The 17,202-nt window shown below is 41.1% G+C and overlaps 2 protein-coding genes across 3 annotated transcripts in view; one reads left to right on the top strand and one right to left on the bottom strand.

The window, feature by feature from the left end:
* Positions 1-2,585: 2,585 nt before the first annotated feature.
* DHFR (dihydrofolate reductase) lies at positions 2,586-14,750 on the bottom strand. Its single transcript, XM_006081266.3, has 6 exons — positions 14,560-14,750; positions 14,192-14,241; positions 12,020-12,125; positions 10,755-10,881; positions 5,982-6,097; positions 2,586-2,902 (listed from the first exon to the last, which is right to left on the bottom strand). The coding sequence occupies exons 1-6, from the start codon at positions 14,721-14,723 to the stop codon at positions 2,824-2,826; spliced, it is 642 nt and encodes a 213-aa protein (XP_006081328.1). The 5' UTR covers positions 14,724-14,750; the 3' UTR covers positions 2,586-2,823.
* A 120-nt stretch (positions 14,751-14,870) lies between these two features.
* Positions 14,871-17,202, top strand: part of MSH3 (mutS homolog 3) — a 117,760-nt gene continuing 115,428 nt past the window's right edge. For both annotated transcript variants that reach the window (XR_002828157.1, XM_014451038.2), the window contains exons 1-2: positions 14,871-15,098; positions 16,367-16,487. Coding sequence is in view for 1 of the 2 variants with exons in the window: in XM_014451038.2 (XP_014306524.1) it covers positions 14,892-15,098; positions 16,367-16,487 (328 nt within the window). In the remaining variant the exon portion in view is untranslated. The remainder of the gene's footprint in view (positions 15,099-16,366; positions 16,488-17,202) is intronic.

Here is a 17,202-nt window from a genome sequence, read left to right as displayed (position 1 = left end):
ATGTTAATTGATCCTGCACCCACCTAAGTATGTGTCCATCATTTTACTTTTTATCCTATCACAGAGGTTTCCCCCCCCCCCGCTTCGCTTAATCCCACCTCCTTAAATCTGTCACCAATGAATTTCATGTATAAATACGGATGTAACCCTGCCATTCTCCGGAGCACTATCTCAATTCATTGAGGTTCTGCTTCCCGGCATATGTCGACAGTTTGGCTCAAATAAACTCACAAAAATTCTTTACAGGTTTCAATGGTTTTTTTACGTTAACAGAGCATAGGCCTGCGGACTGAAGGGTCCCACGTTTGATTCTGGTCAGGGGCATATACCTTGGTTTCGGGCACATTCCCAGTAGGGGGTGTGCAAGAGGCAGCTAATCGATGTTTCTCTCGCATCCATGTTACTAACTCTCTATCCCTCTCCCTTCCTCTCTGTAAAAAAAAAAAAAAAAATCAATAAAATATATTTTAAAAAATAAAAGTCCCCTGCTCTGTCTCTCCCTAACCTCAATTGTCCTTGATCATTTGCTTGAGTATAGATTTATCAGTTGAAAATAACTTTGTTCTCAGAATTTAAGGTACGATTCTGTTTTTTCTTTTATTCCCCTTCTCCTGCCTTCTTTCCTTCCAAGCATCTCAAATTTGGTGGGTCCAAAATTAAAATCAAACTCTATCAGAAAATCCCATTACCTCCAACTTAAAAATATATCCTGAATCACAATTTCTTCACTATACTCAACCCCCTGGTCCAAGTTGCCATTATCTCTTACCTGAACTTATAATTGGTCTTTCTGCTTCTGTATTTTTTTACATTGTAAAATATTTAAGAAACTATGTGTGGCTTTATACGTTTTACTACATAAAAAGTAATAAGATCTTAACACACATAGTTAATCATAAACATATGGAATTGGTTTAGGTGTTTAGCATTCACTGGTCCTGTGCTTGTCAGTAAGTAGCTTATTAATGCAAACACTGGGGCTCTAGCCAACAGCTGAAGTATGTTCAGCCCATAGAGAGGGCAGGGAATGGGTGACCCTGTGAACAGCCCTCAAACAATGATGAGTAGGGGATAAATACTCCAGTTCTCTTCCCCTCCATTTCCCAGATATCCCAGCAGTACCCAGCTTGTTACCCAGTGGGAATCTGCTCACTGACCTTGAACTGGCTTACCTTCCCAGTTTCACTTTTCCATATACCAACCTGTGCTTGCATTTAAATTTTAGTCTTGGGATCTGCTTTTGGGGGAAACCCCAATCTAAGACAGTAATGTATGCATTTTCCTGTCACTGGCCTTTCAGGTTGTTTTTAGTTTTTCACTGTTACAAACAAGGCTGCAACATATTTCTACAAATCTCTCTATATGCAGAAGGTCTTATCTTGGTATTTATCTGTGCATAAAATTGCTGGGTCAAAGGGTGTCTGCATCTTCATTCTTGATAAATCTCGTCAGCATTTTAAAAGGCTGAGTGTCAAGTACTGGTGAGAAGGCCACCTCTGGTGCACATGGGATGGTTCCCTTTTGCAGTTTTAATGTGCATTTCCTCAGTTACTAGTGGGAATGCATGTCTGTGCATGTATTTATGACATTTGTGTTTCCTCTTCTCTGAATGGCTTGCTTCTTCTTATTAATATATGAGTTCTGTGTGATCTCTTTTTTTTCTCTATGAAAGATTTTTAGGAAATTCCTTTTTACTCCTGATGTTCTGTATCCCAATTCTACTGCTGAATGTAAAGGGCTCAATTTATTACCTTCATTAATTTTTCATGAAACTAAGCACATAATAGTTCAAAAAACTGAATCATAATAGACATACCTAATGCATAAAAATAATGCACCCAACTGCGGATACTATCTGTCAACAGTTACAGCATAATTTCAAATTTTAAAAAATGGTGCAACAAATACTCTTGGGTCCAACTCTTTGTTCAGGATTAATTTCTAGAGGTTCTGTGTCCAAACCCAGGTTATTTTGAATTTTAATTGATATCGTTAACTTTTACCCTAAAAAAATTTGAGCCAATTTATAAGGCAAAAAATGCTATTTCTTTGGATACCTAAAAATCCAAATATTAACATGAGGGATAAAACATGTTTTAATTTTTTAATCATGTGAAGTTTATTTTCTAACTTACTAATTTTGGTTTCTTTTAACTTTTAATTTTAGCCATATGCTTGTTATTAGATTACCTTTTGTGTGTGAAGAGCAGCCTATTCTTATTCAATCATTGTAACATCCCATGGCATCTCACCCAAGATTACAAACAGAGTTTTTAAAGGTCTCAGGCCTTTTCTTTTAATCATCAAAAAAGTAGTCTCCTACCTGCTTCTTACTATCCCTATGGAATATACTGTAGTTCTCAACTTAGTGATTCTCTGAGTGAACAGAACTTTTTTCAGAAGTGTGATATGCATAGAGTAATTCTGGTCCCTGTTTTGATTGATCTACTTCTCTTTTAATATCTAAGTTCTAATTCTTCTGTTTACAATCCGTTTCTGACATTTGGATAAATTTGGCTAGCTCCTTTCTTTATAGGTAACTAATGCTACCAGGGGATTCTCCCATTGTGGTTTCTTGGCATATATTACCCTAGGCAGGTGCTAGGGACCTAATCCTCAGAATTTCTTGAGGATTCAGACAGTTACAGCAACAGATGTTCACAAATGTTGTGGTTGAGATGAAAACTAATTAATAAAAATACATTGCTTAGAAATAATTATCCACAGATCTAATTAACAGAAATATCTTTCTCTAATGTTAAATACATAATTGTTTGGAGGGGATGGGGAACAACTTGAAATGAATCAGACAACACCTTCACATTACTCATTCTTTTCATATACTTCAAATTTGTACTTAATGCCTTTTTCCTCCTGGACATCAGAAAGAACACCTGGGTACCTATAAAAGAAATATATATGTAATTAAATAATGTATCAATTAAAACAAATTTTTAAATCAACAGTTTATTGATTTTTGAGAGAGAGAAAGAGAGAGGAAGAAACCTAGGTATGAGAGTGCAACATCTATTGGATGCCTCCCGCATGCCCCTACTATTTATTAAGCCCACAATCCAGGCATGTGCCCTGACAGGGAATCGCACTGGTGACCTTTTTGGTGCATAGGACAATGCTCAACCAACTGAGCCACACTGGCCAGGACAATGGTCCACTGATTTTTGATAAGGGTGTCAAAACAATTTAATGGGGGAAAGAGTAGTCTTTTCAGCAAACAGTGCTAGGACAACTGGATAGCCACTTACAAAAGAATGAACTTGGACCCGTTCCTTACACTATACCAGACCACAGACTTAATGTAAGAGTTGATATAATTAATCTTAAAGCTGAAAAGTTCTTTTAAACTAAAATGCTACAAGTTTTCAAAATCAGGCAGTTTCATGCTAAAATCACTACTACATGGTAAAGCAAGTGTAATCTCTTCTTTCCATCTCCACCACTGCTATCTAAGTCCCTTCATCTTTCATCTGAACTACTGCAACTAACTGGTTTCCCAGCTTTACTTCCCTCTAGCCCATTCTCCTTAAACAGCTAGAACAACATCACTCAATTCAGAACCTACTACCCTGCATTTGGTCTGATCCCTTTGGGTCTTCCCCTTGCTCACAATGTCCTCAGTGGCTTTCAAGGCTCAGGGAACATGCCAAGCTTGTTCCCATCATTGGGTGTCTGCACTGGCTATTTCTGGTTCCTGGAATGCTCTTTCCTGATCTAAGCATGGCTGGCTTGTCATTTAGATCCTAGTAATAAAACTGTTGTAACTAACCTCGTTATTAATTACAGGAAAGAGCAAAGGGAAGGCCAAATATTATAGGCATGTCATTTAGGCAGCTCCACCAGGAACCTAAAGCTTTACACTCCCCAGGGAGCCACTGGTCTATTCCTTGAAAATAGCTGGGGGAAGGGACAGGACAGGGAGAATAGATGCATGCCCAATAAAGTTGGGGTGTCCTTGGGAAGGTGCTTGTCAGTCTGGCCTGGGGTCATTGGCCAGAATGGGCGTGGCCACCTCAAGGGCGAGAAATTGGGGTATTTAATCCTCTAAACCAGTGGTTCTCAACCTTCCTAATGCCGCGACCCTTTAATACAGTTCTTCATGTTGTGGTGACCCCCAACCATAAAATTATTTTCGTTACTACTTCATAACTATAATTTTGCTACTGTAAACAATATGTAATTATATATGTGTTTTCCGATGGTCTTAGGCGACCCCTGTGAAAGGGTCGTTCAACCCCCAAAGGGGTCGGGACCCACAGGTTGAGAACCGCTGCTCTAAACAAATGAGTTTGCTCTCCTGGTTTCCCTTGGCCTGTTACTCTTGGCTCCTGGCTTGCAGGGCTCTTTTGCTCCTGCTCCCTGGCATTCGCCCACATGGCCGACCCCCCACACACAGTGGACTAATGGACTGCAACTAGCCTGATGTTGAAATGGACCCTGATGCAACATGGAATAGAAACTCTGGACACTGGTTTTCTTCTAGCTCTACTGAAACCCCAGCTACACTTCTTCCATGACTGGAATGGGGCTTTGGAAATGCAGGGATGTAATTCCACGCAAATAAAAATCATTCATCTTCCCATGTGAGTCTTGGAAAATTCTTTTCCTCGAGATATTGTAGGGGCCCCACCTACAGCCCCCAGTGGGGAAAAGCATACCCCAATTTCCCAGATAACAGTGTAGACCAGTGGTTCTCAACCTTCTGGCCCTTTAAATACAGTTCCTCATGTTGTGACCCAACCATAAAATTATTTTCGTTGCTACTTCATAACTGTAATGTTGCTACTGTTATGAATAGTAATGTAAATATCTGATATGCAGGATGGTCTTAGGCGACCCCTGTGAAAGGGTCGTTCGACCGCCAAAGGGGTCGCGACCCACAGGTTGAGAACTGCTGGTGTAGACATCACTCTTCAGAGGACTTCTCAGACTACACAGTATTGATCACATCATAGTACTTCAGTTCTCCACACAGCAACTCCTGATGTTTAATCTATTACTAGTAGCCTGGTGCATGAAATTCATGCACATTAAAAGGGAATTAATCGTAGGAAATATTTTAATATTGCTATTTGCCCTTTCTCTATAATAGAGGTGTCAGAGATGAAAGAAAATTAGTAAAACGTATATGAAAATCTCCCTCCTGTCAGAGTCTGGGGTGCACCACGGGACCCAAGTCAAGTCCCTGCCCACCTGCGTGCACCTTGAAATTGTGCGAGACCCAGACCTGGCCGGCCCCACCCCTGTCAAGCTCGGCAGGGCAGGGGGGCGCAGTCTCAGGCCCCTGGCCCAGCGCTGGGCTGCTGGGCTGAGGGCGAGGCCTCAGGTGCCCCGGCCCCAGCGTGAGGGCACAAGGGCGTGACAACCATTTGCATATTAGCTCTTTATTATATAGGATTTGCCACTCTAACTCTCTATACAAAAATGTAATCTGGAGAATAGTGACTAGCATCTGTTTTGGTAAACACTCTTTCCCCAATGCTCAGGACAGTGTTTGATGCTGAATACAATTCTCATAGAATGGACTAAGGACTACTCTAGATTTCAGTAAAATCATTAAAACTTGAACATTCCCAAGTCTGTTAAAGCAGAATTCCAAAAATTTTCTATAGTATTTGCCTATAATTACTACCCCAAATTCAATCTGAGAGACATACTCTTTCCTATAATTCTTTTAAAAAAACACACACATTTTTTAAAATTAATTTCAGAGAGGAAGGGAGAGGGAGAGAGAGAGAGAAACATCAATGATGAGAGAGAATCACTGATTGGCTGCCTCTTGCATGCCTCACACTGGGGATCAAGCTCACGACCTGGGCGTGTGCCCTGACCAGGAATTGAACCGTGACCGCCTGGCTCATAGGTTAAAAGGTCAACCACTAAGCCACGCTGGCTGGGACCTTTCCTATAATGATTAAGCTATAAATCCAAAAGTGCTTCAGAATAATATATAACATTTTACTTACTCTGGAAGAAGTTTATATTTCTCCAAATCAATTTCTGGGAAAAATGTATCACTTTCAAATTCCTGCATGATCCTTGTCACAAAGAGTCGTTGATGGCCGGGCTTGCTCATGGCTTCCTTTGAAATATAACAAAAGTCATCAATTTCCTTAATTATCTGTGTCAAAAGAAACAGAACTCAAGATTTTTGTGTTTTAATTATATAGTCAAATTTGTACCATGTATGAAAGAATGCTATTTAAATATCCTATTCTTTACTTTAGAGCCCTGTGAAGTAGTCTTATTTATGTTGAGAATGGCACTAATCATTATATCTAATTAGAGTGAGTTAAAATATATTCTGGCCTCTAGTTTGCTTATATGAACTCTTTTTTCATTTAATCGTTCAGTTTTGTCTTTTTTCTTTGGTGGTTGCTTAGGAATTAAGAACCCCGAATTGTCTAGTTACTGGCTATAGAAAAAATTTCCTCTATATATCTACACTAATAAAAGAGAAAGATGCAAATTGACCATACCTTCCTGATGCCCACCAGGAGTGAGTATGCAAATTAAACCAACAAATATGGTGGGTTAATTTGCATATGCAGGCGCCACCCCAGCCACTCTGGGCCTTTGAGCAGCATGGGAAGGCAGAAAGGTGGCTCCGGGCCAGAGCAAAGGCGGTGCCGGCAGCCAGGGGAAGGAAGGCCCATTCTTGCACAAATCTTCGTGCATTGGGCCTCTAGTAAATAGATAAGATAGTACACTTTCACAAGACTTTGCCTAATAAAAATATCAAGGGCACAGTTGGTACATTTACACAAAATTTAATAATGTTTCCATTTCCCCAGGAGATAGTTACAATGCTAGCAGGTAATTTATTCTGCCTCTTGTTGCTAATGATTGTATTTGGCCTCATATTGTTAATGACTTTTCTAACTAACGCCTATAATACTGTTGATAAAAAGTCACGAGTCCTAGCTGCAGCTCCAAGAAAGCAATAACTCTGGCTTGAAAAAGAAAAAAACACATATATAAATATATTTTTAAGTGTTTGTTATATTTAAAATTCCAAATAAGGGCACAGAACAAATTTTACTTTACTACAGCTTAGAGTATTATATCATTTATTCTTGACCCAAACAAGTAGATATTCTACCAATTCTTGCTGTACCAAAATTTAGGAAAATTGAGCCGGACTAACCACTGCAGCTTTTGAAAGTCTGTATCAAAGTTTATGATGTTTGGCAAACCTTTTCTGTAAAGGGTCAGATAGTAAATATTTTAGGCTTTGTGGGCCATGTGGTTTCTCTTACGTTTAGGCAAATGCAGCCTCAGACAATACTAAAACCAATGGCTATGGCTTTGTCCCAATGAAACTTTATTTATAAACACAGGCTAATTGACCCACTTTGGCCAATAAGAAGAGAAGCCTAAATGTTCTACAAGCTAGTGTGATGCGAGGTAGGTGGATAATGCAGAATTATAACCTGGAGGTTCTACTTCCTTATTATTTACTACACATAGATATATCAAATTATATAAATGAATTTAATTTTAAGTATTTATATTGTTTAAAAGGTTGTAGAAAAGGAACCTAAGAAACAGTTTTTGTAATCCCATTTAAGATCCTGGTATCCCTCTTCTTTCTCAAATAATTTCAGTGCATATATTACCACAAGCCCCCAAAGGGTAGGAGCTGATTTTTTTCCTTGCCATAAATATTAATCTTTCTTGAGTGTTTTATTTTTATTTACTTTTCAAAAATATATTTTATCGATTTTTTTTTTTCCAGAGAGGAAGGGAGAGGGATAGAGAGTTAGAAACATCAATGAGAGAGAAACATCAATCAGTTGCCTCCTGCAAACCCCCAACTGGGGATGTGCCTGCAACCAAGGTACATGCCCTTGACCGGAATCGAACCTGGGACCCTTCAGTCCACAGGCTGACGCTCTATCCATTGAGCCAAACCGGTTAGGGCATTGAGTGTTTTAAAAGTGTAGAAAAATTCCTTTTATTTTCCTCAAAATTTTTGAAAGCTGTAAGTCATTTGCTGCCAAGAAGAATGAATATTTTCTTTTACCTACCTATGACATAAAATAATGCTTTTTGCATGCCCTCACATTATATGAAAATTTTTGAGGCAAAGCTTTCTGCTTTTAACAAATTCATATACTGGTCAGTGTACATCCACTGAGAGCCCCATCACTTTCTCAGTAAGAGACATTAATCCTCGAAGAAACAGGGCTAACTCAGTGTATCAGTGCACATCCAGGGAATAGAAAACAGTGCAGTCCAGTACGATGCTAAGGGAAGAATTTAGAATGTTTTTTAAATTGGAAACATTAACTATGTTGAATTGGAGATAAACTAGCAAAGACTTAAAAACTTACTTTTATATTTAGTTTGCACGACAGTATCAACAAGAAGTCAAATTGACAATGTGTCTAACTTACAGCAGGGAAAATGTGCTTCTTTGCTCTAGACTTAAAAAGTACATATGGCAGGGAAGCTGAAAGAAAGTAGAGTGGGAGAAACCAAGATGGCGGCATAGGTAAACACTGGAGTTTACTGCCTCGAACAACCACTTCAAAAATACAACTAAAAGACAGTACGGACATCATCCAGAACCACAGGAAGACTGGCTGAGTGGAAGTTCTACAACTAGGAGGAAAGAGAAAAGCATACCGAGGCTCAGAGGAGGTGCAGTGCTGAAGTAAAATTCTAAGGTTCGGAGTGCATGCGGAGCGGGCTGGCTGCTGAGGGCGCGGTTGTCGTTTTCAATCGGGAGGGAGTCTCAGGCTCTGAGCTCCAGTTCCGGGCGAGTCTCTAGGGACCCAGACTCATACGGGAGAAGCGGGACTGTCTGGCATCGCTCAGAACCCTAGGGCAGCTTTCTCTCCGTGGGGCTTGCAGCGATTACTGGGACACTGAGAAGCAGAGCCTCTGAGGGCAAGACTGAGAGCAGCCATAATTGCTAACCCCGCCCTGTTGATCCCGTGGGACCCGCCCCGCCCAAGCCCTGCAGGGAGACTTTTGCTGGATAGCCTCAGGCAAAGGCTAGATTAGCACCTCCCTAGAGATCCAGGAGCCAGGAAGCCCAGAGGTCAGAGTGGGACCATCCAGTTTGCAGCTCCGTAGAACCATAAAAGACACACTCAGGGGGCAGACTCAGTGAGCACCAAAGCCCCATTGAAGCAAGTCTAGCCCCAGAGGGGTGTCTCCAGCACAGAAGTTCTCCCACCGCAGACACAGCTGATTCTCACAGCCAAATGGCCTGGAGGTCAATTCCTCACAATGATAACTACAACAATCAAGGCTTAACTACAAGACTGTGCACAAAGCCCACAAGGGGGTGCACCAAGAGTGTCTACCTCAGGTAATTGGGACACTTAGCACAGAAAGGCACTCTATCGACACAGCGAAGCATAAAAAATGCCGAGACAAAGAAACAGGACACAAACGACAGAATTGGAGGAAAGCAAACTGTTGGATATAGCGTTCAAAATCACACTTTTAAGGTCTTTAAAGAACTGTCTAGAAGCCGCTGATAAATTTAATAAAGCCCTCGAAAAGACTGGTGAGACTGCTGATAAATGTAGTGAGATCTTCAAGAAGACTGGTGAGACCGCCGATAAATGTAGTGAGGACCAACTAGAAATTAAGCATACACTGACTGAAATAAAGAACATTATACAGACTCAAAACAGCAGACCAGAGGATCGCAAGAACATTATACAGACTCAAAACAGCAGACCAGAGGATCGCAAGAATCAAGTCAAAGATTTGAAATACGAAGAAGCAAAAAACACCCAACTGGAAAAGCAAAATGAAAAAAGAATCCAAAAATATGAAGATAGTGTAAGGAGCCTCTGGGACAGCTTCAAGCGTACCAACATCCGAATTATAGGGGTGCCAGAAGATGAGAGAGAGGAAGATATTGAAAACCTATTTGAAGAAATAATGACAGAAAACTTCCCCTACCTGGTGAAAGGAATAGACTTCCAAGTCCAGGAAGCGCAGAGAACCCCAAACAAAAGGAACCCAAAGAGGACCACCCCGAGACACATCATAATTAAAATGCCAAGAGCAAAAGACAAAGAGAGAATCCTAAAAGCAGCAAGAGAAAGAAAATCAGTTACCTACAAGGGAGTACCCATACGACTGTCAGCTGATTTCTCAACAGAAACTTTGCAGGCCAGAAGGGAGTGGCAAGAAATATTCAAAGTGATGAATACCAAGAACCTACAACCAAGAATACTTTATCCAGCAAAGCTATCATTCAGAAGTGAAGGCCAGATAAAGAGCTTCACAGATAAGAAAAAGCTAAAGGAGTTCATCACCACCAAACCAGTATTATATGAAATGCTGAAAGGTATCCTTTAAGAAGAGGAAGAAGAAAAAGGTAAAGATACAAATTATGAACAACAAATACACATCTATCAACAAGTGAATCTAAAAATCAAGTGAATAAATAATCTGATGAACAGTATGAACTGGTGATTGTAATAGAATCAGGGACATAGAATGGGAATGGACTGACTATTCTTGGGGCGGGGGAAAGGGGTGTGGGGGCGAGTGAAGAGATTAGACAATAATCGTGCACCTATGGATGAGGACAGTGGGTGGGGAGTGAGGGCGGAGGGTGGGGTGGGAACTGGGTGGAGGGGAGTTATGGTGGGAAAAAAGAGTAACTAATGTAATAATCTGAACAATAAAGATTTAATTAAAAAAAAAAAAAAAAGAAAGAAAGTAGAGTGGAAAAATTCTTTGTGTTTATAGATAACTTTACTCACCTTATAAACGGAACTGCCTCCTACTATCCAAACCATATCCACTTGATTTGTTAATTCTGGTTCCTCAATAAGTTTTAAGGCATCATCCAGACTTTTGGCAAGAAAATGAGCTCCTTTTGGAGGTTCCCTGAGGTTAAGAGAAAGAATTACATATAATTTCTACAAAAGCCATTCATACTAGTTAAATAATCTGTATGGGAAACAATAATTATAAAACTAAAATTGTTATATAAATAGGAATCCTCTCAACAATAAACAGTTAACAGCAGTATGGCCTATGACCAATAATTTAACCCACATTTGTGTATGTATAGTCCACAGTGAATCAAAAGAAAATACTTCCGATATCTTGAGATATTTATGGTGGAAAAAAATCAGAACAGTAGCTGTCTATGGAGGGATGGCTGGCCCTGCCCCCTGGTCAAACTCCAGGTCAAGGGGACAATTTGCATATTAGCCTTTTATTATATAGGACAATGAATATTCCATTGTATGGATATAGCATATTTTGTTTATCTTTGATGAATATTTGGGATGCTTCCAATTTTTAGATGTTATGAATGATGCTGCTATGAACATTTGTGTACAAGTTTTTGTGTGGTCATATATTTTCATTTCTCCTGGGTATATACCAGGAGTAGAATTGCTGTGTCATATAACTCTATGTTTAACCTTTTGAAAAAGTGCCATTCTGTTTTCCAAATGTGGCTGTACAGCATTCTTTTTAAAGCCACAACTTTAAATGACATGGAAGCTATGGTGAAGGCAAAAGCACTGGAGTTGATTTCATAGGTAGTTTTAAGGCTATTAACTGCCCCCCCTGCCCCCCCCCCCCCACCCTTCCTGTTCATTTCCAGACAAAAGGAACTAACTCTATTAGCCTGGAGGGCAGAAAAATTCATAGCAGAGGACAACTGGCTGTACAAAAAACATGTATTTTGCTTCTTTGTGCAACTGAAAAGATTTATTAATTTACATTATATAACTGATATTTGACCCTTCTGAATTGAATGAGTAATGGTTCAAGGAAACCTGCAATTCTGTTATCATAGTGAGATTTAATGCAACTTTTTAAGGTGATGAAATCACCCACTTAGGCAGCAGAATAAGTTGTAACTGCTTATTCATTTTCTGTAATCACCTATGTAGTATTAAGCAGCTTAATCAATAGCTACATTCATAGTATTTTATTTTGTCATATACTGACCTCAGCATAAGAAATGGGACATGGTTTTCTTGTGCTGAATTTATGTTGTAGTACTTACTTGAGTTCTCTACTGAGAACTAAATTAATCCTGTCCTTTAAAGGCCGATTCTTCTTGGGAATGGAGAACCAGGTCTTCCTACCCATAATCACCAAATTCTTTTTATCTGTAAAATCACAGAGAGAAGAGATATATTTTGGGAGTATATATGTGTATATATATTCATATATTTGTATGTATGTATATATAATTATCATATTGACATCTAATGGAACTGCTTTACAAAAATCAAAAATTTTAACAGCCTTACCAAAATTTATCATTTATCACCCATTATCTAAATATAGTGATTATTTTCCCCTTTGGCTTTATCCAATTTATATGCAATATAGTTTTAATCAATTGCAGTCATGTATAATATAGTAGTGAAAAGCAAAGATTCTGTTATCTACTAAGCAAGTCTTGTTAATCTTCTGTACCTTACTGTCCTTATCTACAAAATGGAGATAACATACTAGTTCCTACTTCTAGGATTGTGGGGACTGAAGACTTTGAACAATGTTTGACATCTAAAAAGTACTGTTCAACTGTACTTTTAATACAATAGTACTCATGTTTGTGTACCTTGTAGATTTACAATAGTCATACTTTTAAAGATAACTGCTTAATATTCCATTCAATTAGCTAAAATACTTTCAATTTGGAAGACCTGGGGGTGGGTGGAGTGAGGTAAAGGGGGAGAAAATGGGAAATATCTGAAATACTGTCAACATATTTTGCAAGAATAAAATAAAATACTTCCAATTTGTGCCTTTTCCTTAAAAAAAAATTTATATACAGAGCTTCCATTTCTGGTAGAATTATTTAGGAGAAAAAGCCTTGTGAGTCAGATCTCTGGATCAAAGGAATATACACATTTATGATTCCTGAATTAGCTTGATTTTTAAAAAACCACTAATATTTATAAACTACAAGTAGTAAGACTAGGCATTTTTCCATATTTTGTTTCCTATTTCCAGACTACTTAGGATTTTTTTTTTTAATTTAAAGATTTTAAATTGATTTTTAGAGAGAGAAGGGAGCGGGAAAGAGAGAAACATCGACTGGCTGCCTGCTGCACCCCCCTGCCCCCCCACCAGGGTTCAAGCCCACAACTGGGGCATGTGCCCAGATCTGCGTCTAACCAGCAACCTTTAGGTGCATGGGACAAGCCCAACCACCTGAGCCACACCATGGAGGGTCAGACTACTTAGGATTCTAGAGGGTGGTTCATTTCAATTTTTTGGGCTTCAAGCTCTTGCCATTTTGTCTCCATCAGTGACCTAAGTGCCAAGTCCAAGAACTTGTATCTGTTCTGCTCAAGTTATGCTGCACCTGCGGCTTTCTATTTCCCTGGTTACTCTGCTATGCCTCCTCCTATGACCAAATATTCACCTTAGGTTTTAAATGTGTATCCCCTAACCCCATATTCTTTTCTTTCGTTATCCTCTTCTCTTTAATGTCTCAATTCACCTAGTACCCTGTGCCTGAATATCCTACAAGCACCTCAATATAGTTACAATTGCACCCTATTCTCCCTATCACCCAGACTCAAACTGAAAACCAGAGAGTTCATCCTTGATGCCTTCCTGGCATCACCTTTAACTTCTTCATCTCCAGATCAAGTATCATGTAACCAACGTTCTTTGGACTTTTACCCTCGCCACCGCCTTAGTCCAGGCCTTACCGCGCCAGGCGGGTATTTCAAAGGCCCCCTCTGGTCTCCAGAGCCAACCTCTATCTAGCTGCCAATCTGTGCAACACTTCAATTGTATGCAACCCACATAAAACTTCAAAGAACGTTTATTTTTTAAAAAGTTTAATAAACATTGGGAATTGCATACAGATCAATGGTAAGACAGAAGGTCCTGCTTAACATGATAAACTACTTTTTTTTAAAAATATATTTTATTGATTTTTTACAGAGAGGAAGGGAGAGAGATAGATAGTTAGAAACATCGATGGGAGAGAAACATCGATCAGCTGCCTCCTGCACATCTCCCACTGGGGATGTGCCCGAAACCCAGGTACATGCCCTTGACCGGAATCGAACCTGGAACCTTTCAGTCCGCAGGCCGACGCTCTATCCACTGAGCCAAACCGGTTTCGGCCATGATAAACTACTTTTAAGTAAAATTTGCACAGGTAAAAAAAGACCCTTGGGGAATCTCGATCACTTAAAAATCCCGTTACCTTTTGCTGAAGAGGTTGTGGTCATTCTTTGGAAATACTTGAATTCATTCCTACAAGTTAAAGAAACACAGCATGACTCAGAACGTTTTTCCGTGGGCTCCAGCTCTACCACCCCGACAAAAAGTGCGAGGAACGGGGGTCTCTAGGACTGGACGTTGCTCCGGGCAGGGCGCCGCGGGGAAAACGCCTCGCGGGGCGGCGGGAGCGGGACGGAAACCAGTAACTTGGCTTCCCGGCTCCTGGCGCGGAAGGAAGGCCTGGCCCAGCCCCTGGCAGCTTGGGTCGCAAGTCCAACCCCAGCGCCACCCCGTCCAGGTGCCTCGATCTAGGGCAGCTTGCACACCAACCACCCCCGGCCCGGCAGGTACCTGAGCGGGGGCCAAGGCAGGTCTCCGTTCTTGCCGATGCCCATGTTCTGGGACACCGCGGCGATGCAGTTGAGAGTACGAACCATGGCGGCGGCACCAAAAGCCTCGGAGCTTGCTAGCGACACAGGGACTTTGAACTGAGCTTGGCGCCAAATTGGGGCCATCCCGCCCCCTCGGTCCCATTGGCGCACGCGAGGCCACGCCCCCGGCCCGCCCCCGCCCCGGCGCAAGGCGGGGGCGCGACGTGCTCGGTCCCGCCGACGCCCGGGAACAGGGCCGCCGGGTCGCGCGCCGGCTCGGCCGTGCCCCAGTTTGTCAGTCTCTGCGCCGCGATGTCGCGCCGAAAGCCACCTGGAGGCGGCGCGGCTGCCGCTGGCCCAGCCCCTGCAAGGCAAGCGGTTCTGAGCAGATTCTTCCAGTCCAGGGGGAGCCTGAAATCCACCTCCTCCCCCACCGGTGCGGTGGAGGAGGGCGAACCTGACGCTGACGCCGCAGCGCCTCCAGCGTCCACTTCCCAGCGTCGGTCGCGGCCACACGTGGTGGGTGTGGCCCAGGATTGGGCGGGCTCATCGGGGAGGGGGCGGGACTAGGGGCGGGGCGGGGCTTGTGGGTGGAGCGGGAGGAGGCGGGGCCCGTGCGCGAGAATTAGGGAGTTGAAGGTGCCAGAAGAGAAAGGGGCGGATCGGGCAGGTGCGGAGGGGAAAAGCCTGGCCAGCCTCCATCCTGAGTGTAGTTCAAAGATTGTAGTTTCCACTGGGAAAATAGACTTGAGGCCATGATCACACAGATTCTTACTGGCCGACCAGAGACAGGAACTCAGGTCTCCTGACTCCCATTCTGATGAGGGCGGGGGCCTCTGGGCCAAGGATACATCTTTTAACCTACATCCTACCCTCCCCCCTCCCGCCCCCCCCATTTTGTCCCTGGATTGAATGTTAAGAGGAGTTTTATTTATCTTATTTATCCTGGTTTTGTTAGGTGCTTCCCTTTAACTGACTAAAATAAGTAGTTGTGGGGTTGGTTTGTTTGTTTTTTACCAGGGACACTGCCCCTCCGGGGAATGCCTAAGGGTGAGCTGTCACGGGGGTCCCTGATACAGTATTTCTCAAACTGAGGGTGTTGAAGGGGATTGCAGATTGGCTTTCAGCCACCTTCTAAGTTTTAATGAGGGTGACAGCTTGGCTGCTTCAAAATCTTGTTTCCTTAATTTATATTTTTTCCATAGAGTGATTGGTTCTCTGCTGTTTTAGTTTTTTTTTGACAGTAGTCTACATTTTTATGAATTCACCAAGATTTTATTTTATACCCACCATTTAGAGGATATCTGATGAAGGACTTAAGTTTTTGACAGGCTTTCTGCCAACAAATGTTCACAATCTTGTGGCATCTTCAGTGGTGAACATAAAATATAAATTATAATTAACATTTCAAAAGCGATACTGTTCTTTTATTGTCTATCTAATTTCACATTTACTAAATAGTTTTTCTCTTAAAGGTATTTTATTTAACATGTATAAGTAGAGTAATTCAAGTTATATAATTTGAGATAGGTGAAGGCTGACCGAGTAAAGGTGGCAGCCTTGGTTCTAATTCTAACAGGACTTGAGAAGCTGAGGCTCATGACCGGTCAGTCTCCACTTTGTCTTTGATGATGGTAAAAACATTCACCCATAGGTCTTTTCAGAAGTCCAAGTAGGTGATTGTAGGAAGGAAGGATGGCAAGGACCTTACTGTCATTCAAAAGTAAGGTTTAAATTATTTTGCATACATAGTGTTTTGAGATCATTTTCTAACTTTCCTGATACAGGTTGCAGACATTGACAGAAGTACAAAGAGACCACTAGAGGATGATGGGCCTGTTAAGAAGAAAGCAAAGAAAGTCCAAGACAACAAAGGACAAAGTGATTCAGTGACGTCTGGGAACCCTGGTGAGTTCTGTCGCAATGATTTTTTCATTCTCACCAGTCATGGCTCTGATGTTCTTGCATTATCCAGAGGGCAGAGGAGGCGATTTGGAGAGTTTTGCCAAATAAATAATGGGAAGAAAAGAGGAGCATCCACCAGCCAGAAAAGTCGCTGGCTACTTCATCTTAAGCTTTTGTTTTTTTTTTTTTTTTAATTACAGTTGACATTCAGTATTATTTTATGTTAGTTTCATGTGTACAGCGTAGTGGTTAGACATTTATATAATTTATGAAGTGATTCCTCCTGATAAGTCTAGTGCCCACCTGGCACCATTTAGTTATCACAGTATTGTTGACTACATACCACATGCTGTACTTTATATCCCCATCACCTCAAGTTTTTTAACATGTCAGTTTTAGATATTCCTTCTTTTGTAAGATTTGCACCCTGCCTCCATCTTGGGAATTTTTTTTTTATATCCTTAGGAAGGAAGCCCTTGTATAATATACAAACTTACAGTGTTGAAGATTGATTCAAGTGTATTTTTTGAAACGGAGAGAATAATAGTAAATAGGATGAATATATACATTTGGAGGGATTGAAATAGACATTTTTCTAGCCATGAGATTAATAGGAGATAAGATAAAGTATACATCTGAAAAGAGGTTTAAATAGAAATATGAAAAGTTTTAAACTTTTAGAAATGAGCAAAACACAACTCTTGCCTTCAGAGTGTTT

Source organism: Myotis lucifugus, unplaced genomic scaffold (genome assembly GCF_000147115.1).
Source record: "Myotis lucifugus unplaced genomic scaffold, Myoluc2.0 scaffold_0, whole genome shotgun sequence".
Lineage (NCBI taxonomy): Eukaryota > Metazoa > Chordata > Mammalia > Chiroptera > Vespertilionidae > Myotis > Myotis lucifugus.
The sequence above is the reverse complement of the archived record's forward strand: the minus strand, read 5'-3'. Positions and strand labels throughout refer to the sequence as shown.